Raw genomic sequence first — 27552 nt, forward strand, 5'->3', positions numbered from 1 at the left:
GACATCAGGATAAAGCACCAGTGACCCAACTGAAAGAGAATGACAGGAGATCCAGCAGCTTTGATGGTTCACAACAATTTCTGCCTGCTTGCCAATGAAATAAACATCCTCAGATTATTAGGGCTGTAGAATTAAGATGCAGATGTGGTGTGTAACAGCTCCTGCAAAGAGATGTAATGCACAAATCATTAAAACCACTGAAAAGATTAAACGAAGCAAAGAAAACTGGGACTAACACTGACCTCAAACAATTTCTCTGTCTTGTTTCTGCCTAATCAGATGATAAATTAATTAAACTGCTAGCTCAGGTGCTGTTCATGCTTTCTGAATTTTTGTCTGCTGCAGGGATTGTGTATGGAGATGGAGACCTGGAGCTGCTCAGCACAAAGAGCAGGAGTCTCACCGGTGTTTTCAGCCAGGAGGGGCAGCAGGCAAGGACTGGAAATGGACACGGGAATTTGTGACTGGCCCAGGCAAACCGAGAAGAGAGGCTTGGACACAAAGGATAGCGAAGGTTACAAGAGTTACAAAAAGTAATTCTTTGGTGTTACAAGACAAGTAACCTGTAACACAAAGTTACAAGAGTAATTCTTGATGTGCATGATGCCTCTCATTGAAGTCGGGGCAAGACAAATGTGGTTTTACAGGCAATTCTGAAACCTTTCAAGCATTCAGATACAACATGATTCAATTGGTGTGTATTTAACGCACACATACTACTGGAAAGCCGCTAGAATTGTGTGGTGACATCATTAATTTGTTTCTTTCATGATCTATATATCCCTCTAGTTGGTCTTAGAATCATGGAATCACCACGTTTAGACAAGATTTCTAAGATCATCAAGTGCAATCACTGAGCCAGTACTGCCAGGTCCACCACTAAATCATGTCCTTAACCACCACACCTATACGTTGGGTTGCCTAGAGAAGTTGTGGCTGCCCCATCCCTGGAAGTGTCTAAGGTGAGGCTGGGTAGTCCTCTGACAAACCAAGTCTAGTGAAAGCTGGCCATGGTGCAGGGTTGGCACTAGAAGATGTTTAAGACGTTAAGATGTTTAAGATCTTCCAACACAGACCATTCCATGATTCTATGATTTTTTTAACACATCCAGGGATGGTGATTCCACCGCTTCCCCAGCCAGCCTCTAACAATGCCTAAAAACCCTTTCAGTGAAAAAACTACCTGATTCCCAATCTAAACCTCCTCTGAAGCAACTTGAGGCCGTTTCCTCTCGTGCTATCACTTATTACCTGGAGGAAAAGACTACATCCATCCCACTACAATCTCCTTTCAGTCAGTTGTAAAGAGCCTCCTTTTCTGTAGATTAAACACCTCCGGCTCCCTGGTAGGACTTGTGCATCAGCTTCTTGCCCTTCTCTGGACCGGCTCCAATGCTGGGGCAGCATCACTCTGGAGCTGCCAGCGGGGGCCACCCGCGCCCTCCGCATCCCGCGTGCTTTTGTCTCTTGGCTTTAGTCCCGCGGGGGGGCGGAGGGCGAGGTGCCCCCGCCTCGCCTCGCCTCGCCCCGCCCGCCGGGACCCCCCCGTCCGCGTCCCGGCGCCGCAGCGGAGGCGGCGCCGCGCTGATGTCAGGGCGCGGGGAGCGGCGGGGAGCGGGCAGCGGGCCGGGACACGGCGGGGCCGGGACACGGCGGGGCCGGGACACGGCGGGGCCGGGACACGGCGGGGCCGGGCGGGCGGAGCGGGGCCGGGGCCGGGGATGGCGCTGCGGCTGCGGCTGCTGCCCGCGCTCTGCGCAGCCCTGGCGCTGCTGGCGCTGCCGCCGCTCGCCGCCCCGCGCCGGGCGCGCTGCGGGCCGCCCTGCAGCTGCTGGCGGGAGTCGGCGCTGTGCGTGGGCGCGGCGGGGGCTCCGCGCAGCCTGCCCGCCGGCCTGGGCTCCCTGTGAGTGCGGGGGGCACCGCCTGAGAGGGGGCCGGGGCTGCGGACCGGTCCCGCCTCACGGCCGGCGTCTCTCTTTCCAGGAGCCTGGTCAACGGGACCTTCTCCGAAGTCAAGGACAGGATGTTTTCCCACCTGCCCTCCCTGCAGCTGCTGTAAGTATGGCACTGGGAAGGAGCACGGCCAAGTAGCACTTCATCCCTTCCTCCTAAATAGAGCCCCTTTAAGTATAGAGACTCTCCGCTTCTCCTAAATAGAGTTTCCTTTCCCTTGTAGAAAGGGAGAAAACGGGAGAAGACAGCTTGCACTGTCCCCCAGTGTAGCTGCTGTTTCATAACATTTCTGGTCAGAGATGCATTTTCTGCTCAGAAACCACTTCATAAAATGTGTATTTAGTTACTAAAGGAGAAAAAAAATGTTTTCTGATGCCCTAAGTTCCTCCTTTTTAAAACTTCAGCTTTAGTAAGTTTAAGGCTGAGTTTTGTGGTGGTGGCTCTCACTCCCGCTCACTTTGTGCCCAGGAGACCGGCACTGGCTTTGTGGGCACAGCGGGGTGAGCAGAAGCTCCCAGGACACACTTGGGAGGGAATCCCCCGTGTGTGAGGTGCTGGTGCTGCCTGCAGCATGACTCCGTGCTGCAGCGTGCAACTTGGAGGTGGCCCCTTGGGTGCCTCCTGTCCCTGCTGTCCTCTGTGCCAGCTCCCAGCGCTTTGCAGCCATCCCTCCTTCCCGACCCCAGGCGAGCTGCTTGTTCCTGCCCATGCTGCAGTTAGGTGTGTGCCTCCTGCTCCAGGAGCTTATCCAAACTTGCTTAATTTAGCTGTCCCGGGAGGCAGCAGGGAAGATACAGAGACTGCAGTACAACCCCCTGGGGAGCCTGGATACTCGCTTCTCTGGCAGTCTGCAGCAAAGCCGAGCAGCAGCCCGTGCTCTGCCCAGCCCAGTGCAGCCTGTCCTGAGCACTGACACCAAGCAGGCCCTCCACACCTCCACCCCATAAGGACTGACTGACCCCCAGGCAAAGACACACTGCAAAGAAAAATTCAGCAAAAAGATCCAAAGCCTGCCAGAAAGCCAGGCTGAGTGCTTACCACAGAACTAGTTGTTAAAACTGGTCTTAGCAAGAAGTAGTCTCTAAAGGTGTCTGGTAGCTGGTAGCAAGGCTGCTCTCCTTGGGCACCCACCTCCTCTGACTCAAAGGCCAGTCTTCCTGCTGGGAGGAGCAGCACTCCATGCAAAGTGCTGCAGGAGGAAGCCTTCACCTCCCCTTTACTGTGAAACTGGTCCCAAAACCCACTTTCTGTGAGAGTTGGGGGTTAGAACCCCCAGCAGAGGGCATGGGGACCTTGCCCACCAATAAATGGTGGCAAACAGTGATCTGTGCCCGCTGGGAAGGAAAGGGAGGAATCCATGGGTGGAAAATAAGAGCTGGGGGGAATCTGGCTTGCTTTGGATGGTGTACTAGGAAGAGGGAGGAAGACCAGACAAAGATTGTCCCTTTCCCTTAGCTGCAGTAGATTTCCTGGAGATGTTGGGGTGTGTAGGGTGGTGGGGCAGAGTTGGGTCAATGAGAAAGTAGAAGTTGCTCAGGTCACTTTATGTGGTAAGTCAGGTGTGGGAGCAAGAGGGTTTTGTCACCACCCTTGGACACTCACAAATTTTGTTGTTTAGTGTAATTTGTAGCTTTTTCCTTAAAATGTGATAAAAAATAATGATTAAATAACAAAGTGCTGCACATATAATTGAGCACGTGGGCACCTCAGGACAATGTCTTCTGTGGCAGTAATCAGGGTAAAATAGTAATGCAAGGAATTTCATTTTTTTATTGTGATCTTCGTCTTTGTCAGATTTCTTTGGGATAATTTAAGGAGCATTTGTCTAGTATTAGCATAATATCCAGGGCTCACAGGGAAAGTTTGCATTTCATGTTCATTAGTCTTCTAAATTAATTTTAGTAAAGTGCCTAAAACCATACAAAAGGAAGATTAATCAGTTGCTCTAATAAAGCAATTAGTGAGGACATATTCATTCATTGGGGAAAATTCTGAGATTTTCCAAAAATTACTTCTTTTGAGCAGTGTTAGTATTTTAGACCAAATAAGAAGTTTTGCTATTTTCTTGAAAGGAGATTGCCCTCTCTGCCTTTGAACATCAGCATTTGGAGATTGTCTGCTGTTGTGCTTTAATACAGTAAGGAATGAGCTTTACTGGCAAAGCCTCCATAACCTCCTCCTCCCTGGCTGTCTTGTGCTGGCCCAGGTGACAGGTGCCTCTCTGGTGCAGCTCTAACAGGTTTTGTCCCTGAAGTTCACACAGGAGTAGGATAAGGCAATGCCTGGAGGAGGCAGCACTGCAGCTCTTCCTCAGAGCCTGTGGACACAGGGCTTTGCTCTATAAGGAGAGCAGGATTCTCTGTCTCAGGGGTTTGGATGTGTCTGTGCTTCCAGCAGACAAACTGGCTGCTGTTCTCCCACTGGATGCTGTACCCCATCTGCAGGTCAGGCTTGGAGCATTCCCTTGGGAGTGTGGAATGAGTGAGCACTGGCCCACTGTGACTGAAAAATGAGAGCTGGTGTTTGGGAGCTTAGCACTGGTGCTGAGGTGGACTCTTAAAATTGCCAGTGGGGCTGGAGAAATAGTGAGAGCATGGGGCCCACACTCAGCAGACCTGCCTTCTAATGATGGCTTGTTCTGCTCTGTGGATCATAGAGCTGAGGAGCAGGTTACAGTTAGCCAAGGTCAATGGCACATTTTCCTGGGGAGTAGTGGACATTAACTACATCATGTAATGCCTTTTTTTCCCATAGGCCATTCCACATATTTTATGTGTGCTGCATTGGTGGGTTGATACGAGCTCAAATCAGTAAGATTAGTTTGGTCATGGGCAATAAACACAACAGGCATAATCCAGTGTGTCAAGTTTTAATGTGCTTTCCTAATGCCTGCTCTCCATTTTCAGCTTGCTGAACTCCAACTCCTTCACTGTTATACGAGATGATGCCTTTGCTGGTCTCTTCCATCTGGAATACCTGTAAGTTTGGTATTTTATGTCCTTTATAAATAAAAATGTTTTGATAAGTTGCCAAGAGTCCTGCTACAGAGTCTTGGTCTGTGCTGTGATTCCCAAGAGCAGGAGAGCTGAAGGATTTATGTTCCACTCCTGTGCAAATATTCTTTATGGCGGCTGACAATTTTTCAGATGTTACAATGCATTTTTAAAAGATGCTGAAAATGCAAGGTGTCTCTGTGCAATTACAGCACACCAAAAAGGCATTGCTTAGCAGGAGCTTGTCTTGGCTTTCCCGAACAGTGCCAAACCTGTCAAGGGGATTTGAACCTCAGGCAAGAGGTGGAGCAGTCTGTCCTGAGCTATGGGTGGTCTGAGCAGGAATTGCAGAGTACTGGTGTACTGCCCAGAACAGCTCTGATTCTGCTTCTCTTCTCTCAACTTTTATCTCCTACTTTGCCCTTTTTCTGATAACTTGTTTAATGTCTATATGATTTATATAATTAATTATAAATACATAAACATATAATCGTACATTTCGTATAATATAAATTATCATAATTACTTATATTATTATTTAAAATTATTTAACTCTCCTTTTGTTTATATCAGTCATTTAGTTTATTTTTACATTCCTTTCTTTTTATGGTCCTTATTTATTTTTATTTCTAGCTCACCCATTATTCTCTTAAAAAAGAGTATTAGCTCTAGTACAAGGCTGTCCTCCCTTCACACTCCAAAGGACAGAATTTGTCTGTGTTACTCAGTATGAGCTGTGTGTTTGAAACTGTGAATACAACCTGAAAAAAATCCTCATTCCACGCACGATTCCAAGCTGAAATGTAGCTGTGGAAAACTTTTGTCCTTTTCTACAAGAAGACTCATAAAACTGACTCGTGATAAAATCTTGAAGGCAAATAGATATTATGGTGGGGTATATTCAGGGTTAATAGTCTGGTACATGTGCAGTAGCCAACAATGGAATTTTCAGCTAATGATAAATGGTATATGCTAAAATCCATGATTCAGCTACATCTGGATTTTTCAGAGACAGCAAGTTATCTAAGCATTCTCTTTTCCTTGTGTATAGGGAAAAAATTGTTTGCAGTAGTTTGTAAAAAGGAAGAAAAACCTTTTCTGTTGTATACTATTAATGGCCTGCTTTCAGCACAGCTTACATTGTGGTAGTTGTGCTGGTCACTGCAAGCAGGTCCCTGTCTGAATGAAACACCCTGCTCTCCTCAGATGGTCAAAGGGCACATCTCTGACCACCAGCTGCAAGCCAGGGAGCAGGATGAAGACTGGTAAAGTCTTTCAGCTTCAAATTCTTTCAGCAGCTGAACTGATGCCTAGAGAGGCTACCTGGAACAGAGACTAGACAGTGCTAAAGGAATAAAGTAGGTATTTATTAAAGGTCTTTAAAGGATACACCTTGGGCAGTACAAGAGCCTGGCTGAGGCTACACCCAAGATGGACACAAGATGGATGACTGCTCACAAGTTTTCACACTTTTATAAGTTTTGGTCTATTTACATATTGGGGTTTATTATCCAATTACAGCTTCAGGTTATGAAGTCCCATCCTCCCAGTTTGCTCTCCTCAGTTTGCTGTAGTTTATAATTTTTGGGCCTGAAGCTGCAATGGTGTCCTTGGTTCTCAGGCTGGAAAAGGATTGTTTTGTCTAACTAAACTGTGAAGGGAACTTGCTGACTTTATATGGAGTTCAGAGTCACACACTAAGGCAGTACAGGATCTGAAAAACATGGAAGCTAAAACTGAAGACATCAGAAAAAGTGCTCTCAGTTAATGCTTGTGATTCCTTTTCTGCCAAATCCATAGAGCTTTTCCTCTTCCCAGCAAATCACCCCTTCACCTTTTGGGAGCTGGCTGGGAGTGGCCTTCCTCTGTGGTTTGTTTTTTTGGCCATGCAGCCAGTAAAACCAATACAGCTTCCATAACCACGTCTCTTAGTTACCAGGGATCAGATTTTTTAGAGAAGGAGGAAACCTCACTGACAAATAGCAATGACAAGTGCCTGTGTGCACAAAGCCAAAGTCTCTGGCCAAAGAGCAGCTGGGGAGCACCCACAGCTGATACCTATATCTAGATAATGTATCTCCAGCTGTGTCCTGCTGCACTTGCAGCACTCATAATGGCATTCAATGCACCCTTAAACTGTCTCTGTGTCTGGGTAAGACTGGTCTGATAAAGATGGGAGCTTTGCTGGCAAACAGACTGGAATTCCCAGAGTAGCATCCCTTGGAGGCCAGGCTTGGTGATTCAAGAATCTGGCAAATTCTTGAGTTCCAGCTTGTTGCAGTGTAGCTTTGTTTGTTTGCATGGACCACTGAACTATGCAGGGGTGTCAGGAGGCAGGGTGGCTCTCTGCACTTGTGGATTGAATTTGTGGCTCCACACAGCCCTGACAGAGCTGACCTGCCTCTGACATCTCCCACATAAGCACAACACTTTCTCACCTGCACCCTTTGCCTGCAGTCACTTCACAAAGGATTTTCCCTACACCTAAACTGCAGAACCAAGAGCTTGTCATATCCTGCATTCCCATCTTCACTCTCTTTAGAAGAGACCTTGTATCATTGCATTTTTCCTCTACCTTCTCTGGAGATAAACAAAGCTGCTTAGGAATAAGGGAGGCACTTTTATCTCCTAAGTCTTTTATAAAGTCAGCATACAGTTGTCTTCATCCAGCTATAGCTGTATCACACAATATCTTGATGGCCACCTGGCTGCAATCACTTTGCAGGGATGATGGTGTATTTAGGGATTCGTCCTCAAGTGCTCAGGGGTCAAGATGCTCAAATATCAGCTCTTTCTGTAAATGCTGACGTGCAGTCAGGAGGAGCAGTGTGCTGCTGCAATCGATACGTCCCTGTCATTGTTCCTCCAGTGCACGGGCTGTGACCGGTGTGCAGCCAGCACCCTGCAGAGATGTTCCAGCTGGACAGAACTGAACTGTGGCAGCCAGAGCTCAGCCAAGGCAGTGGTCTGGCTGTTTGTGCAGGTGTCAAACGTGTGCAGCTCAGGTCAGGGCTGGGCAGTGTGTGGGAGGTGGCACTGTGTGTGTGCAGCCACAGGAGCTCCCCACCAGAGCAGCCCTGGCACCACTGTGCTGCCTTGAAAATGCTGGGGATTTGGGACAGGGGAAGGAAGGACTTTGAGTTCTAAAGTCTGCCTCAGGAGGCTCTCCTGCACGGGTCTCTTGCCTCACACAACACATCCTGAGAGGATAACCTAGAGAGGAATAATTTTTTTTTTCTTTGTTCACTTTGTTCCATTTCTGATGGATGTTTGTGTCATGTGCCATCCCTTGTGCTGCCAGGTACTTGCATTGTTCCTTGCAGTCTGCCCAAGGAAAGGGGAAAATGGAACATGAGTGTTCTAGTTAGTGCTCCCTTCCCACCTTCCAGTCTGAAGGAGCTGCCAGTTGCATCTGGCAACCATAGCTTAAAGCACTGTGATGCTAATAATAATGTTACTTAAAGTATTTTAAAATACTTTTTTTTTGCCTAGATTTATTGAAGGAAATAAAATTGAAACCATTTCAAGAAATGCATTTCGTGGCCTTCGTGACCTGACTCACCTGTAAGTTATTCAACACTTGATAAAGTAATTTCTACTTGAACAAAACTCTTCTGGGAGACCACTAGTTTTCCTGCTACACAGAAAACTTCTCTTCCCTCTGTGTCAGCTTCCTCCTGCTGTCAACCAGATGACTTCCATAAATTAAGAACCAGCCTTAGAGCCATTCTTGCCTGGGCAGCACTGCCACATGTTGGGCTGCCTGTGTGCAGGCACAGCTGGGTCTGGGATGCCCTGGTGCCCCCAGCACTGCACTGGTGCCACCACCACCACCACAATGCCCACTCATGATTAACATTCCTGCTTCTTTTCAGTGTGCCCAGAGATTGCTCTGTGGGTTACATTTGCACCTGGGCAAAAAAAAAAGGGTTTAAATGTTTTACTTTTATGTGAACTTCAAGCAATCTCCATTCTTGAATGAGAATAATTAATGCCTGTTCCTGGTAACTTCTAATAGTGCCAGTGGCTGGACACTACTGGATAATTAACAATCTGTAAGTGAGCTCAGACTTGGTTACAATTGCAAGAAATAGCAATGATATTAAGCTCTAGTTTTCTTTTCTAGTTCTTTGGCCAATAACCACCTCAAAGCTCTGCCAAGGGATGTCTTCAGTGATCTAGATTCTTTAATTGAACTGTAAGTAAAGAGAATCTTACTACTGCTTCTGCCACTCTTGCTCTCAGTTTTAGGTTCTGGGTGTGTGGTGCTGTATCTGATATCTACACAGAAAAAAAGCATGTTTTTTTTTGTTCTGGCTTTTTTTCATTTTATAATTGTTTGCTTGATAGACTCTTCTAAGTAACTGCTATTTCTTAAATCACTGTTGCTTCTTGTGATGCTGTACATATCTTGTGTTATTGTACTTCCTTCTGATGTCTCCTGTAAACAGGGTTTTAGAGAAAGGGAGACAAGTTTAAAACATTTTCTCTCAACATATTTCCCTATTATTGTTCCATATTCTCTGAGATTATTTCAGTACAAGGGATTAGTTAAAAAAAAAAAGCTTATTTTCCTTGTTTCTGTGTAGTTTTAGAACGTTGCTGACATACTCTCAGTATTTCCATGTGTAACTAGGAACTATTTCCCCTATTTTTGGCCTGACTCTTCCAACCAGTAAAGTAAAATTGTAAGCCACAGAAATTGCCAAAGGATCAAAGAACAAGTACAGTGCTGAAATTGCACATACATTAGCAGGAAGAAGTAAAATTGGCTTTACATCAGCAGCAACTCAAAAAATACAAGTCTTACATCTGTATTTTATGTGTGCAAAGCTGCTCTGTCAACCCGTGGTACTGGAACAGTTCAGTGAAGGAATGGGAATTATCTGTTTCAGGGGTAAATGGTGCAAAGGAGGCCTGCAGCAGACAACCTGAATGTCAGGATAATGTATTACATTACAGTCCTCATCCTATGAAAACATAACAAAAAAGTAACTTTACACATGAATCACAGGGCTCCATTACTCTGATTATACATAACCATAAACTGCAACTGTTTTTCAAAACACTCAGTGAAAGAGAGCTCATAATAAACTAATGCAATTTAAGAAACTTCCCTGTTTTCAGTTCAGAACAATTCAAGGATACTCAGATATTTTAAAATTCAGCATGTCAAGGTGATGACAGTTCTGTAGTACTCATATTGCTATCAACCTTTTCAAATATGTTTATTTCTGTGTGTCTTTTTAGAGATTTAAGGGGAAATAAATTTGAGTGTGACTGCAAAGCCAAGTGGTTGTTTTTGTGGTTAAAGATGACAAATTCCACAGTTTCTGATGTCCTGTGTATTGGTCCAGCAGAATATCAGGATAAGAAGTTAAATGATGTGACAAGTTTTGATTATGAATGCACCACTACAGGTATTCAGAATGTATATTTCTAAGCACACTACAAATGGTTAAATATCACAAGTTTAGATGATAGCCTTTTGCTTCTATGAGCATGACCTGGGGGGAGGAAAGGGTTACATACAAAGTACTTCTAAGTACTAGAACAAGTACAAAATGGGAAAATTGCATTTTGAAGCCAAAGTACTGAGTTTTTATTTGGATTAAGTGATAATGGGAGAAGAGCTCTGCCTATTCATATTCCAAAAGACTTGATTATGACTCAATTTGTGGCTTAATTTTCAGCACAGAATGCTTTCTATTATCTGGAATAAAGCCATACAATTATGGCAGATGAGCTTCCCAAAATCTCTGTATTTCACAGAAAGCAATGAAAATAAGTTCCAAAATCTGGCTATAGCTGTTATCTTTATTTGATAAATCATGATTTGTTAGCATCAAAGAGGGTGGCAATAGTGCCAGCAGTTCTTCATGGAACTCCATTAAGTCAAAGAGAAAAGTCCAATAATATTCTGACTACTGTCTTGCCTAGGATCTTGATTTTTTTATTTTTTAAGGTAATGTAAAGCATGCTGAAGGAAGTGAAGAGAAATTTGCATGTGGTTATGCTTATATTTTTTACCCAAACTGCTGCAGTTACCTATCTTTAAATGTAGTCACATCATATAACTGAAAATATAAGCTGCAAGTATTGTTTTTCATCCTTTTTGAATAGGATGTCAGTGCTCTGCCTTTTTCTAGACAGTAATATCAAAGGTGTGCAAGTTCTCATTTGTCATCAAGTCAGTCATTGTTGTTAGAGGATAAGAGAAAAGGTGATTACCAGTAACGTAAAATGAAATTTCAGGAACAGGTATGAAAGGTGCTTTGATGGCAATATGTGAAGGAAAAGAGAATGAACTCAGAATTCAAAATTATGTGAGGAGCAGCAGTGGTAAAGTGCAATAACCTGCTGCATAAAAGGATGCCAAGCACAGGAGAGCAATGAAGTTTAGAACAGCACCAAAGTTACATTCCTACGTCTGCCAAATCACCAAGACACAGCAATGCAAAGTAAAAGCAGGCTTTATTTCACTGCAATCTGGTTTAAACAGTTGTGCAGCACTAACAGTGCACAACAGAAAGCCTTACCTGGTCCTCAAACCAACCCTGACCTACCAGCCCTCTGTCACCTTTTTGTACCTAGACACTCTAAACCTTATCCAGGCAAAATTCACCTTTAACATTGTCCCTTTGTCTGTTGTAAGTGAAGTATCCACTGCACGGAAGAAGGGATGTGAGGAGAGTGGGACTGAATTGCAGGACACAGTTTTGGAGCAGCTGCACAAACAGACCACCACTTGTATTTTTCCTTAGTGTCCTGTAATGTCCCCTGCATTTTCCCCTCTCCAGTGCTGGCACCAGTGCTCCTGTGTGCTGGGATCAGCCCAAGCAAGGGCTGCCAGAAGGAAAATCAACCCAGTAGAATGTTGGGTCCCTTACCTGTGACACCATGATTCCAGTTCACCACAGAGGGAGCAAAGGTGGGGAAGTGAGGAGAGGGGGACACCCCCGTGTCCCAGCAGAAAACAGCATGAAAACCATGTCTGGAGACAGGGAGAGCAAAACTGTGCATGGGGTGGGAGGGAGAAGGGACAGCTCATGCAGCCAGCAGCTGGGGGAAGCGTGGGCTGTGTCCTCTGCCCTCTCCCTTCCTGGGGATCCCACTTCAAAGAAAAAGAAATTGGAAAAGGGCTCCTCCCCCAATCTGTATTTACTGTATTAGCTCTTTCTAGCATTACAGCAAGATATGTAGAACTAAATGAAGCCCCCAAGGCTTAAATTTTTTGCAGCCCTGATGTGGCAGCAACTTCCACTGTGTAACCCTGTTCTACATTACAATCTGCTTTTGCCAGCTGGTGCTAAAAACAGCATTTATTGCTTTTTACTGGTTACAAATTATTTCCCTACCCATTTCACATACAAACTGGTTTGTTTCAATTCACAGATCCCCCCAAGTGTTTCACAACAGTTCAGATTTCAAGAGATGTCTTTTCAGGATTATTTTTTGGGTATTTTTCCTCAATATTTTTATTTTCTGTGACTGTATCTGCTATTGCTCCATCCTTTAGCTACCTTTTATAACTGGTCAGTTACTTTTGCTTTCTGCATACTTTGGTGTCAGTTTTCCACAGCCCTTTTAGTGCCCCAGTGAGAATGAAGATAACTTTCTTGTTTGCCTGCCAGCATTTATGGACCAAGCCCAAGCTGTATTTATAATAGTCCCTCCAAGAATGAAGACTGTCATTTCTTTCACAGCTGTGGAACCTGCTCTGTTTTTTTAATGGTAGTCATCTATCTTTATTCTCCACAAGTGTAACTCCTCAAGGGCAAGGCTTTCAAGCATGCAGAAACAGAGGGTTCTTCATTCAGAAGCAATTATTTCATAATGCACCAAAATAAGGGACTTGAGTGAGGACTTAATTACCATTTCACCAAAATCCCTGGATGCTCAGGCTGTTCCAGCATAGGAGTGTGTGGTGAAGGCCTGTAGCAAATGGAGATTAAAACAGAGCAGTGCCTGGTTCTGCACAGAAATGCCATCACAGGGAAGGTGCCTTTCTTTTTCTACATATCTGTATCCACACATTACTTCAGTGCAGGCCTCCTTCCACATTTGAGACCTGAGTGCTTTGCCAGCTCTGTTACACCATGGTTTTTCCCTGATAATAGAGATCTTGCACAGCTGTCTGGTCAAATGTCAAATTCAGACCCAAATCTCCCCACTTTGCCCCAGATTGGCTCTGTGGTAGCTGCTGACATACCCCAGAGTGAATTTTCAAATTAAGTCTAAAAAGGCACTTAATTTTTGAGGGAAAAAAGTCTTTAATTCTGGAGTTAGACTCCTAATCTTTACAGGTTGCTCTAATTTCTCAGTCTTATTGTCTAGGATAAGTTTTCCACTGGATAGTAATTTTCAGGTTGGTTGTATTTTATGCCTAAACTACATTATAATGCCCCATAAAACATTATGTTAACTGAGTTTTTGATTACACCATTTTGTCTATGGTCTAGGCAAAACGGGGTTATCCCCAGGCAAACTTCAGATATCATTTCACTTTCTGCCTGGTTTAGCATAACACAAATTGCTAGTGATTAAATTTGCATGACTTAAGAAGTTATTGGACTTCAGCTGGTAGTTGCTGTCTCTCAGCTTGAATGTGATTCTAGCAAGGCCATTTCACTTGAAGGGAAAGCAACTTCCAGCTGTGGGGAAAGTGATTTCTCTCTCTATTTCCCTGATAGTATCCAGCCTAGATGAAAAATCTGAATTATTTCATTATTTACATATTTGATCTCCTTGACAAATACATTTCCAGAGGACAGCTCATGACACCTAAAGCAGGAGATGCTTTCCTTGTTGCTGCATGCCTAACATGAGCACTGATACTTCCATGATAGTGTTATACAAAATCCAGAGTATTTCACTCCTTTTTCAGTGTACATCATTCTAATGCACCACTGACTCTGTGTTTCCAGCAAGGATGTATCCTAACTGTTGTAAATGTCTTTCTAGATTTTGTTGTCCACCAGATTTTGCCCTACCAGTCCGTTTCAGTGGATACATTCAACTCAAAGAATGATGTGTTTGTAGCTATTGCACAGCCCAGCATGGAGAACTGCATGGTGCTGGAGTGGGATCACATCGAGATGAATTTCAGGAGTTATGACAATATCACAGGTACATGGACACTGGGATTCCAGTCACTGGAGAACTGTTGGCATTTCACAAGGATAAACTTTGTAGATGGGACCAGTTTGTTGGGTTTTGTCCTGGATCTCTGTTGAATTTGGCTGATTGAAGTGAGTGATGTTGGGATATGAGTGACTCCGTGGAATAACGTGTCTTGTTAACACATGCACATTTAACCTTACTGTAGCACACAAACTAGGCTTTTTTTGTCCAATCTTGTAAGTTTTTCTGAAGGCACAAACACTTGCCATGGATGTCACACCATGGCCCAGCTTAGCACTCACTGCCTCAATCACACAGCAAGTTAAAGCAGAAGCTGAAGGAACACTTGATCTTGCCAAAGTGCCTGCAAAACAGAATATAAAAAGAATCTATTGCATGTAGGAGGAAAGAGATCTGAAGGATGCTTTTAGGGTGAGCTGACCAAGAACCAGTCGAAAACGACAGAAATATTTAAACTGTGATCTTTATGTAAAGAGATGGGCTATAAAGCTTCAGCATTTACTTTCAATTTGCCAACATGCTCAATTAACATCTTGGCCAGATTACTGATCAAACAAAAAGCCTGTGTAGATGCTAGGTGATGTACTAATGCTGATTTTCTAACAACAGTTCTGTCCCTAACCAACACTTGTGGTGCTCAGTCACACCAGGACAGCAGACTCTTCAAACCTGTTACCTGCTGCCTGCTTTCCCAGATACTCCAAGCCAGACGTTTTGCAGACTCAGGAGCTAAATTATCAATGAGGATCTTTGTCCCCTGTTCCTTGTTTGTGATTGATTCTTTTTTACCTTATATTTTGGGAGACATAGAGTATGCTATGTCCTCCTCTGGTGTTGACTTCTATGAAGGTAGCAAACACCTCCTCAGATCAGCTGTGTGTGTCACTAACAAAAGTTTACAAGAAGCTACCCCTCTGTCAGGAAATTTTGGAAATGAAAAATGTTGCTTTTTTTAGGTTTCATTATGTTTTGGTAGATAAGAGTGAACTATGTACCAGGGAAGTAAACTGAGGAGTCAACAGCCCAGAGAGAGCTAGCTGAGCCCTAGAAAATTTCTGGAAATGAAATTGATTTGCAAAGATAGCTGCCTTCCAGGTGTATTTCACCTTCCTCTGAATGACTTGATTAGGAGACATTTCTGCCAGGGACTTGTGTCCTAGCTCCACACCCTGAGTTTGCTCCTGGAAGGTCTGAGCTTGAGCTCTGGACTCTGAAATGCTTGTGAGCCTGAGACATTTGCCAGGGGACACAGGCACACCAAGAGCCTCCTGCAGAGCCTGGCGAGTGTTTTGTAGAGCTCTGGAGCCAGCTCCACAGAGAATTTCACTACTTACCATATGCTTGGCATTTGGGTAACTAAATTTAGCCCTTTACAACATAAGCCTATGGAGCTGAGCTGTCGAAGTTGCCTTTACAGTGAACATGAAGATAAAATCATTGCTGTCCTCTGCAGAAGGAGGCAGGAGACAGGTGAAAGCTCTTGCTAGAGATTGTGTTTTGACTAAGTTAGATCAGAAGGAGCCTGGATGACCAGCTCAGCCACTCATGCCTGTGCTGCAGATACCTTGCTGTCCTTGAGATGAAGGAATCCCAGCTCTCCTGCACTGGGAGGGGGCAGATCATCCCAGGCCAGCCCTGAGAGCCATGGTAGGGGACCAGGAGGAACTAGGGTAAATCTCCTGTAGTGACTGACCAAGGATGCACTGGGGAACTTGTGCAGCTATAGTTCTTCTTAAACTGTGCTTACAGACAAATTCCTCTCTGCTTCCAACAACACCTACCATAATAGCCTCATTGTTACTTTTTTGATGTGGTTCTTGTTTAGTATAACTTGACATTCTCAAAACAGACCATAAACTGATCTGATCTATCTGGCAACTGCAATATTCCTAAATATTTCTATTAACAGAATCTCAAGAAAGCCTAATGCAAACAACAGAGTTAGATTAATCTTTTTCATCCTGCTGTCAGGTGATATATCCACAAGACGCATCAATATTTCTGTGCACATTAGCAAAAAGCTGACTCCAACCCTTCTGGAGCAAGAAAAATATACTATATTTCATTCTTCTAGTTAAGATGGAAAGAGAGACATTACAAGAATAAGATAATTTCAGATATCTGAGAACAGCAAGATAAAAACTCTTGTTATTATTACATAATAAAATTTAGCTTAAATAACTGTTTTGGGTACTAGGGACCATGTGTTTGAACAAACAGAGAACTAAAAAGTATTTTGCATTAAAAGGAATTAGCATTTTATAGTACATCATACTTGCAGACATTGCAGGGTGGGACAAGTCATCTCTCCAGTTATTGGGAAGCAAAAAGCTTGAAAAGGTGCTCTGATTTCAAGTAGCAGAGGACAAAACTATGAGATGGTGCAGGTTTAAAAGCAGGGAGGGGTGATTTGTGATGTCTGTGGTGTAAAGGGTGGTTTGTGCTGTGCTAATACCTGTGCTGTTTTGTTTTCTTTCTTTGGGCAACAGGTCAGTCTATAGTGGGATGTAAAGCCATTCTTGTTGGTGACCAAGTCTTTGTGGTGGTGGCACAGCTCTTTGGTGGCTCACACATTTACAAGTTTGATGAAAGCTGGACGAAGTTTGTCAAATTCCAGGATATTGAAGTCTCTCGCATTTCCAAGCCAAATGATATCGAGCTTTTTGAGATAGACAGCGAAATGTTTTTTGTCATAGCAGACAGCTCTAAAGCAGGTTTGTCAACAGTGTATAAATGGAATAACAAGGGATTTTATTCGTACCAGTCTCTCCACGAGTGGTTCAGGGACACAGATGCTGAGTTTCTCGACATAGATGGGAAATCACATTTAATTCTCTCCAGCCGTGCCCAGGTGCCCATTATACTCCAGTGGAACAAAGCCTCCAAAAAGTTTGTCCCACATGGGGAAATCCCCAACATGGAAGATGTCTTGGCTGTGAAGAGTTTCAGGATGCAAGATGATCTTTACATCACACTCACAAGATTCATTGGTGACTCCAGAGTTATGAAATGGAACAGCAAACAGTTTGTGGAGATACAGGCTCTTCCATCCCGAGGAGCCATGACACTGCAGCCTTTCTCCTTCAAGAACAATCATTACCTAGCCTTGGGAAGTGACTATACCTTCTCCCAGATTTACCAGTGGGATGGTGAAAAGAAGATATTCAGATTATTTAAAGAAATCTATGTGCAAGCACCACGGTCTTTCACAGCTGTGTCAACAGACCGAAGAGATTTTTTCTTTGCCTCTAGTTTTAAAGGAAACACTCAAATATTTGAACATATCACCATTGACTTGAGTTTATGAAAAGCTGGTGGAGTGAAATTTATGTAGAATGACATTTATATACAAACAAAACAAAAAGAGACCTTTCCAAAAACAGGATGCACCTGTGGAGTGTGATGACATTTTCTGAACTTTTCAAACTTACATATTAATCAGGGACTGCATTTACTTGGTTACTGCATGACATGTCCAATTTATCCTTTTTCAAAGACATCTTGCAATCTGCAGTCATTCAAGGAGGATTGCAGTGCATTAGAATTATTGTTGACATCTAAGAAAATAATCTAAATTTTATCCAGAAAGCTACCTTGAGTTGAACATCTCGTAAAGAATCTTTATGAGTTGAAGCTCATAAAGAAAGTGAAGAGTGAGCCATACAAAGCATTAAAATTATCTTGACTGCTAAACTAATGTTTTAATAGTGTAAGTTTTAATATTAGAGCCAGTTCTCCACAGTTGCTGATTAATTGCAAAAGCAAGCAGCAACATTCCAGAATACACAGAGTTCTCTCTTCAAAATCTTTCTGGTTCACAGTAAATCCAAGACATCATTATAATTCATTGCAGACTGAAAGGGAAGTCAAAATCTATTGCCATTTTTCTTCCATTATTCACTTTTTTTTCAGCAACAAATTATGCATAAAAAGTAGCCCAGCCCACAGTAAATGGGTAGCCAGGAAGACTGTATCCCTTCAGGACTGTGAGATCTTAACAAGTTAACACAGACAGAAAATAGCAGAGGTCTGCATGAACAAATCAATTACAAATCCCACCCCCTCTCTGTTTTAATAGGTATTCCAGAAATCCATTTAATTTTGCCCTAATTCATACTTTTCCTGATGATTCCCAGTAGATTCTGGGTGTTCAAGATGTTATTCTTTTGTGAACTCTCATTCCAGAAGGCAGAGCCTAAGCTTTGCCTGGAACACATGTTGATATTGATGCACTCCATGTTGTGGCTCCTCTGTACTCACTGGAGGTGGTTTATTGTCTAGTGTTTCTCCTCCAGCACAGCTCATTAGCAATAAATTCAGGTTTGGGACATCAAAGTTGTGTTTGGGAAATCTTCCTTCTGGCTAAAGTCTAACTGTGAGCTCAGTATCACCAAGTCATCTGAAGCCAAGCTGCTGGAGCTGTTTCAGCCTAGAGCTAATCCTGCCTCCAAGAAGGATTTCCACTAGGTGAGCCCAGGCTGTTGCCAGGTTGCCCATTCAACGAAGGTCAAAGAGGAAGATGTGGACAGACTGTGTTTCATTGGTGTTTTGGGTGGTTACAGAGCAAGGCATTCATTTATCCTAAACAGGTCAATCCTGGCACACAGAGCCTCTCTCAGGATAACAGCAAGGGACTGTTATCCTGGAAAGGCTCTTTGCCAGCCTTACCCAACAAAACTGTGCTTCAGAGCTCTTGTTTGTTCTCTTAGACAACATATTTCTTTAAGTTTCCATACCACTGCTAGGTTGTTTTACCATGTCTTGCTGCTGCACTGCTGCCTTGGATAACTGGGAGGCTTTGCATAAAGCAGAAGGTGCAAAGGAAACTGTCCTTTATTCCTTCATACTTAGACCTATCTCACCATCCTTCTGCTGAGTGAGTTTCACATTTTTCCCCTGGGCATGTGAAACATGGCCTATGATCACAGACAGGGATGTTCTCACAGGCTTTCTGATATCCAGGGTGTGAATTGTGTAGCAGAAGAGGATTATGTATAAGGATTCCCATGAGGAGTCATCACCTACTAGTGACCTGGCATATCACAATCCTCCCCAACTTTTTCGTCTCTGCTGTGAAATGAAATTATTACTGGCCTGTCAGAGACATAACTCAATCTCATTTTCAATTATCTGAGAGGGTTTTTTTCCTACAGAGTTGTTCAACCTGGTTTTGTTTTTAACTACTAGAGGCAACCTGGCCTATCTCACCCTCTGGAACACTGAGCCCTGCCCTCCAAATCCCAACGTGGTCTCAGTCCCAACCAAGACCAGTAGATGCAAACTAATGCTCTGCAATAGGGTTTAGCAATACCTCTCCTAGGATTAAGCTAACAAATTTGACAGAACAAAGAAATTCATGTCTGCCAGTGAATGCATCTTCTTACTATGTTACCAGTTTACTTTATAAAGTGGATATGGCTAGCAAGCAATATTTATTTAGTCTATGTTGTGGGGAGGCATTTTTTTTTTCTCTCAAGCATGCAAGTTTCACTAGAATTAGATATTCTGATGAGGGTGGCATTTCTTAGTGCACCAGCACTTTCTTTTAGGGCTCAGCTGTGAGTTCTAGTCACTCAGGAAGGGGCATCAGAGTGAAAAGCTAGTTTAGAGAAATTGGATCCTTGAACAGGATGCTGGAAAAAGGCTGGTGTATTGAATACCAGGAGACTGTAGTGTTTCAAGAGCCAAGGGGATTTTGAGACTTGGCTATCAAGTTAAATTAAAATGGTCTCTGCAGAGACAGGCTTAATAAAGAGGATAAAGTGATCCACAGGAGTCTAGCTCATTCACATGGGACCAGAAGAAGAGAGTGAAGGAAATGAATCCTGTGGGCAGGCTGCCACTTCTGCTGAGTAGCTGTGCAGGTCAGAAAGGCCAGCTCAGCATCCCTCCCAGCTTCAGGAAGAACCTGGAGTCAGATACAGGCCTGCCTGTTCTGCTGAGTTCATACACAGGAGGTCAAAGAGCTAAGAGGAAGGACAAAAAGCACCAGTTGATTAAGAAAAGGTTATGGTACTTTTCACAGGATTAAACAAAAGCAAGTTCTCAAAAGGAGCCTTGTTCTGCTCTTCCTGCTCCCAAGGAAAAGCTGCAGGATGCAGTCAGAAAAACAGAAATCACTAATAATTAAAAATACTTTCTGCTTTTCCAAATGCAACCATGGGTTTGTCTCCATGGCCTATGTTCTGTAATAAAACTTGTTTTGACTAGTAAATAAAGTATGCATATCCATAATTCATTGAAATGTTACACCATCAGGACAGTGAAAAAGGATAACAGAACATGCCACTGATAATTTTTAATGTATTCTAAAATACATGAATCTGTGTAAAGATCATTAGTTTATATAAGCATTGATTTAATATACACTGGCTACAGCAGGAGCATTTTAAGGTTGTGTATACATTGAGCTTTTTTTAGTAAAGAGGAGCTGATGCAATCTATGCTACTGACATGTATGTGTACTCTTTCAATATATGAATAAAATGCAGTTAATGTGATTAGCAGTGGTGTGTCACACGTGTTAAAATACCCACGTTATGAGGATCCACACTGCCAGAGGAATAAGCAGGGTGGGCCAACAGGTCCCTGTCTATTTATGATTTGGTTTGGCTTTTGGCAAGGTGGAGAAAGCCATGCTCAGATCAGTTAAGTCTTTCTTCTGTGGCTGGGATAGTTCGGACCTCCAAGGTTTTGCTCTTTCCCGATTTTCCCCTTCCCTCTTTCCTTACACCCCATCTAGTGTTAGCAAGTAAGTAATGCAGCTATTGCTGCGAGTTTCTTCCACGAGCTCAGTTCTCTCTTAACACAAAGTAAAGAGATCTTGATTTTCAAAATAACTTAAAAAAATTACATAAGACAGTTAAGTGGATTTCTTGCATGCTGAATAAATAGGAACCAAGCCCTAAAATTACTTCCAAGACTTTCAGATCTTTGCTCTAGGGTGTCTTAAGATTTGTTAAATTTTACTGAATCATTGACATTTACTCTGAAATTGAACGAAATAAATCTATCAGCAGTGAATACACTTCATTTAAAGCAATCCTTTAGCATTGTCCACTGATCCTGCTAGTCACTAATAAAAGGAGCAATTATTTCGTTTCTTCTTAGTTCTTCAGAAATAGCACAAGTCTCTGTAACTAATTATAAGCTTGTGCAATCAAAGACAGGTCTGACATAACATAATGGCATGCGATTGCTGGGATCATTGCTTTTCTTTTGGGTATTCCACCTTTTTATGAGTCAGCAGCCCTTATGGTGTGGTTCACTGAAACTCCATCATAGCAAACATCAGTTGCAAATCAGCAGTGTTTCCCCACCTACCTTCCCCTGCTTTCTTTGCCCTTGCTGGGTGAACATTTTTTTCCACCCATTACCACATTCTCCAAATCTTCCTTGGAAAGTATCTATTACTCCTTGAAAGTCATAGCAAGATGCCAAGAGAAAAGCATTCCTAAAGAGCAAGGCAGGATGGTCACTCCTCTGCAAATTTCTAGGGGGAGACAGAGCAGGGTATTTTTGAAAGGTCAAGCTAAAGGCAGATGTGCAAGAACAGCTGCAAGAGTCCCACTCATGCCCTCAGTCCCACTCACTCTTGGCCCACTGAGGTGAGCTGCTACCACTGCTCCCTCTTGGCAGCACTGCTCACAGTCAGGAATTACTGAGATTTGCTCTTCACTCCCTATCTCAGTAGCAATGGAGCTAGGCTCTTAACACTGGTTGGGTTTCTTTTTTTACTTCCTAGCAAGCCAGGCACTTGAAAACTCTTGAATTCCCCATACTGTCAGCCTCCTTTATGAGAAACTGCAGGCTTGATGATCTGACTTCAAAACTGACCTTCAGAATTGACAAAACCAGCTGGCCACATGATGTTAGATCCTCCACAAAATAAAAGACTGATACCGTGAAAGCAGTTCAAATAGCAACCACAAAAACCTAATCTATCCCAGAGTACCCATTTCCCCATAAATCATAAATCATTGCCATTCTTGCTCCAGAATTGTGTGATGAGGAGTCTAACCTGCCACCATTAGCAGGGACATCTTCAACTCCAGGGCTCAGAGCCCTGTCCAACCTGACCTAGAATGTTTCCAAAGATGGGGCATCCATCACACCTCTGGGCAACCTGTTCTAGTGCTACACCACCCTTATTTGAAAAAATTTCTTCCACCTACTCTGAATTTATGCTCTTTTCGTTTGAGACCATTACCCCTTGTCCTGTTGCTAGGCCCTACTAAAAAGTCTGTCCCCATCTTTCTTACAGGCTCCTTTAAGTAGTGAAAGGACACAATGAGGTGTCCCCAGAGCCTTCTCTGCTCCAGGCTGAGCAGCACCAACTCTCACTGTCCTCACAGGAGATGTGCTCCAGTCCTCTGATCATTTTTGTGGCCCTCCTTTGTGTTTGCCCCATTAGGTCAATGTCCTTCCTGGGAGCCACAGAGCTGTAGGGTCTCACCAGAGCAGAGTGGAGGTGGAGTCCCCCCCTCAGCCTGCTGGCCACATAACTTTTGATGCAGCCCAGGCTGTAGTTTGCTTTCTAGGCTTCAAGCAATGCTATTGGATTGTGTCCAGCTTTTCAATCTCCAGAGACTCCAAGTCCTTCTCTGCAGGGCTGGTCTCAATCCCTTCATCCCCCAGCCTGTATTGATTCTGGGGGTTGCCATGGCCCAGGGACAGCCCTTGCACTTGGTCTTGAACCTCATGGGATTTCCTTGAGCCTGCATCTTGAGCTTGTCCAGATCCCTCTGTGTAACATTCTGTCCTTCAGTTGTGTCAGCAGCACCACTCAGCTCAGTGTCCTTGGCAAATTTGCTGAGGGTGCACTTGATTGCTTAGCCTCTGTCATTAATGAAGATATTAAACTGTACTTGTCCCAATAAAAGCTTCTGAGAGACACCATTCCTCACTGGTCTCAATGAGCCATTGTCCACAACTCTCTGGGTGTGATCATACAACCCATTCCTCATCCACCAAACAGAATACTCATCAAATCCATCTCCCTCCAATTTACAGAGAAGGATGTAGTGGGGAACTAAGTCACAGCCTTTGCAGAAGCCCAGACTGATGACATCTGTAGCTCTTCCTTTGTCTGGTGACACAGTCACTCCATCAGGGCCACCAGGAGGGTCTTGGAAAGACTGAATGAGAAATTTCCATAGGCATCTCCTTATTCCAGTTTTGCCATGTCAGTGAAGTAGCCTAGCTAGAATTTGGTGGAAAGAAAGGAAAGCAGGTGCCAGAAGTTTAATATAAGTAATATTGAAGTAGAGATTAGGAAACTAGAGATGGTGAGGCTGTAGACAAATGTTTAGTTACTTTGAGGGAAACAAATCACTTTTTCTAAGCGCAGAGATAAATCAATGTCAGATCAGGAAATCTGATAGAATAAAAAACATCTTTCTAAATAAAGGAAAGGAATAGGAGTGAGAGCATATGAAGTGTGAGTTTACTTAATTGCCTTGTAGAGAAAGTTATACTTCCCAAGGTCACTCAGAGAATGCAATCCACATCATTTTCCTTTCAAGAGTCACCCTAGTTTATGCTTAATTAAACTATGCAAGCTCTGCACACTCTAGAAAATGCCCTTTTTATTACATGGTAGGCAATTTGCATTTCTGAAGGGCATTTGGGAACCATGACATCACCAGAATGAAGGGCTTCTGGTAGCATTCCTCCCATTTTTATTCATTTGTAATTGTTGACTTCTATTCCAAAGTTCATTTCTATTTCCTGCTTGGACATTAGCACTGGATTGTACAAGAATGCTCATTTTCCAACTTCAGTGGCTGTTTCAGTTCTTCTGACTCAGCAGCCCCTTGGGGCTGACTCATCCTCCAGTTGCAGGTGTGCCCTGACAGTTAATTCTTCATTTTAGTCCCATGAATGAAAGGCCAAGGGGTCAAGAAAGCACTCACCACCCAAAGCTGGTGGGGTCAGTGTGGATGGAGCCTGGACTGGCACATGGACAGAGAGAGCTGCATATAGATTAATCTCTCTCTTCTTTCTTCTGGGTCCTGCCAGTATGGAAAAAAGTTTTTCCGAAGTTTTATGGAAAAAAATGAGGACAGGATTTAGGTTTACTTGGGATGCTTCTGAGAGCAAGCTAGAAATAGGCAGAGGAAACAGAAGTTAAATCAGCAACCCTGGTTAATGGCATCTGCCTGCTATTTGTTAGCAAACTCTGAAGCCCAGGGGTCTCCTTGGATCCCCATCTTCTCCTGGTTCCTGCTGGCAGCATTTTCTGACTCTGCTTTGTGCCATTAGCAGCTGGGGAGAAAACTGCAGGCCTTTCATTTCAGAGGAAGGCTCATTACAATTATCTTGCCTCTGTCACCTCAGGATCTGATTATGGTGCTTGGGTTGCACCTTGCAATCGTTACAATTAAGACTTAATGAAGTGAGTAACTACAGAGTCCTGCAGTTACTCCCCACAAACTTAGTGCAGCTACCTCTATCTGAGGAATATCTACCACCCAATTTTTATGATTTGTAACATTTAGAGCTTGTCCTATAAATCCCCACACAGCTGGGACTGTGAAAGCCTGGCCAGCTTTCCTTCTCTGTCCAAAAACAGACTGGATGAGCTTGGCTGGCTAAAAATGGGTGCAGGTAGAATTAAAAAAAACAAAAACAAACAACAACATTCACTGCTTTTTTTGAGCTGGAAAATGATAAAGAAATCCTGGATGACAACTGCGTGGAAAGGGCTGTGCTCACATCCATGCTGAATTCCAGCCCACCCCATACAATAGAGCAGGTACTGCTGTGCCTGAGCCAGCCCACTCCAGCATTGCAGGACACACATGGCTCTCACATGGTTTGTTTCAACGTGCAATAAAGATGTTCCTGACCTAAGCCAAGAGAATAAAGCGAAATACTGAACAAACTGACACTTTAATACCTTTCTGCCACCCTTTAGTTAAAACGAATGTACATATGGGCAGGCACACTTGCCAATCCTGTGCTGCCTTGCTAGTAACAAATAGTGATTGGTTCCTTTGCTTTTCTCAGACATGGCTGAAGACACATTTAGGGGTAAAATGAAATGTAATAGAGAATTTATATTCTTTCAATTTTCTTTCTTTGCCTCTGTCTTCATAATTGCTGTGAGATTATTATGTCTGAATCATCAGACTTGAAGAACCATATGCCATTTCCCCTTAAATGACAGCTGAGATATTTATCTTTATTGTTCTAGGGTGTCTGGTAGCAACATCTGCAGGTCAGCTGAGGATAATTTGTCTTTTGATATTTTTGATAGACTATCAATGAGGGCCAGCTGGAGCCAATCATGGCCCTTTGGTGTGGTGGGCAGAGGAGAACAAAGAGGTTCTTGTAGCTTGGCATCAGTTACTTGCTGATGTGCTAACAGCTGTAGGGGTAGGGGAGCGAGAATTACCTTTTCAATTTGAGAGTTTCTGAAGATGCTGAAACCTCGAGGCTGCCAAATGGAGCTGTACATGTCTTTGTCATCTGGCCATAGGCATTGGGCCTTTTCAGGGAGATCCACTTCAGTGAGCACTGAGAGGGAAGGATCCATTTGCAATATGTGGGCTGCAGAGAGAGCTGTGCAAACCAAGAAGAGCTCTCTGCAGTGAGAAATGTTGCATATTTGCTGCAGTTATCAGTAGAGGCACTCTAGATTCCTCAGGAAAAAATGCAGGAATGCTCACATTTTCAGCTGCTATTCAATTCCTTACGGGTGCTGTCTTTGGCGTTTGCTTTCCTGAGACTCCTCTCCAGGTTTTAGTTAGTGAGCTGGATATTAATTTTGTCTTCTACTTTTATTGTCCATGTTGGTCAGACCTGTGATAGGAAGGATCATCAGAGACAAGGCATTGTATAGATGAAATCAATTCCATGTGATTTGCAGCACTGAAGTGTTCCTAAGTATAGACCTAGCTTAGTGACCTTAGTGAATGTCAGCTGCAGTTAAGTCACCACTCAGCACTGACACTGGAGCTATTTAGGAAGTAATGAGTTGGCACAGCACACTGACTTCTGGAATGACTGGGAGCTTGCTGAAGTCTGATGCATGCCCCACATAGTGGTATAATTTAGCAAAGAGGGTGAGTCACTTCTGCTCCCAAGTGCAGCCCAAGGCACGAAGTTTGTCTTCACTACAAACATCTCAGGCTCATCTAAGGGTACCCTGCTGTACTTCACCTTCACTTGTCCACACTGACAGCTAGCTCAGGATTAAGCTGAGCCCTTTAAGCTGAAGAACACCATCTGTAGTTATCTACGAACACTGACACTGAGGTAAACACTCTAGAGTCGTAACAACTGTGACAAAATGTTTTTTCACAAGCTGTTTGATCTGAGGTAACTCGTGAGTTGGTGACAGTTGTGTCCCCATGGATGGGCTAAAGAGAATGCTTTTGGGCTCTCTATTATTTGCAACAGTGTGGGTGGTAGGAAACCCCAACCCTCCCCAGTCCCAAGGAAAGCCAGGGTCTGGATCTGAGTCCTGGTGCTCCCCAAAGCCCACTCTTGGAAATAAGAATAGATAAGCACCCCCCTTTCTTTCTTGGAGGTTCTGGGTGGTTATTTGATGCAGGCAGCATCTGAGGGTGCCCATGTCTTTGGGGAAAAGACAGAATGCTATAAGCAGTGGATTTAAATTTTTCCAAGCAACAGAAAATTGGAATGGAAGCTCCTCGGGGAGCAGCTCCTCCCACTTGGGGAAGCCACCAGCATGTGGCAACTGCTCCTCTAGCTTATTGTATGGAAAGCAAATTTCAGTCAGACACTCCTGATTTACATGAACAATTCAGCAAGATAAACTGGGAGGAAAATTGTTCCAGTTGGTGCAAACCCTGAGTGAGGGGGTTGCACCTTCTCTTCCTTTACTTGGTAAAACCTGGCAATTGTCACCACTGCACAAACCATACAAACCATTTTGTGTGGGAAAGCAGATGCCCAGATGGTCACAGCACCTTGCCACAATCCCTGCAGCATAATCTTGAGTTGGTACTGAAATGTGCCACCTCAAATCCTGCATAATTCTGTATTTTTGTCCGTGCTCTCAATTAAAATACAGCTTCAGTCTGAGGTAGCTTCTGAGCAAGACAGACTACTTCTTTCACTAAGTTTGTTCTCTAGTGTCAACAAATCAAATCTGAATTTGCTCAGTTTAAATATATTTTCAGAAAAATTCACTCTTGGATACATCCTATTACACAAGTGTCTGAAAATCAAAGGAAAAGTGATTAGGAAAGGATTCTATCTTTTCTTTTTTTTACTATTTCTTCTCTCTCTGAAATCTTTCACATGCAGATGTTGATGGTTTGTCAAGCACACAACAAACAGCTCAGTTTCTCCAGATCCGAGGAAATAGAATATCTAAAGAAATTGCAAAGAGTAGAAGCAAATGAAAGATCTTTTTCAATAACATGCAAGGTTATGGAAAACAAAGATATTCATGAACCCTCTAAAACTGAATGCAAAGCAGTGAGATTGT

At 43.4% G+C, this 27552-nt stretch overlaps 1 protein-coding gene across 1 annotated transcript; it reads left to right on the plus strand.

Annotated features, from left to right (window-relative positions):
* Nucleotides 1–1721: 1721 nt before the first annotated feature.
* On the plus strand, nucleotides 1722–20589 carry LGI2 (leucine rich repeat LGI family member 2). Its single transcript, XM_056489617.1, has 8 exons — nucleotides 1722–1903; nucleotides 1984–2055; nucleotides 4860–4931; nucleotides 8439–8510; nucleotides 9073–9144; nucleotides 10197–10366; nucleotides 13911–14075; nucleotides 16580–20589. Exons 1-8 carry the CDS (start codon nucleotides 1722–1724, stop codon nucleotides 17395–17397), a joined length of 1623 nt encoding a protein of 540 aa, XP_056345592.1. The 3' UTR covers nucleotides 17398–20589.
* Nucleotides 20590–27552: the final 6963 nt, after the last annotated feature.

The sequence above is a fragment of the Oenanthe melanoleuca genome, chromosome 4 (assembly GCF_029582105.1).
Source record: "Oenanthe melanoleuca isolate GR-GAL-2019-014 chromosome 4, OMel1.0, whole genome shotgun sequence".
Taxonomy (NCBI): Eukaryota; Metazoa; Chordata; class Aves; order Passeriformes; family Muscicapidae; genus Oenanthe; species Oenanthe melanoleuca.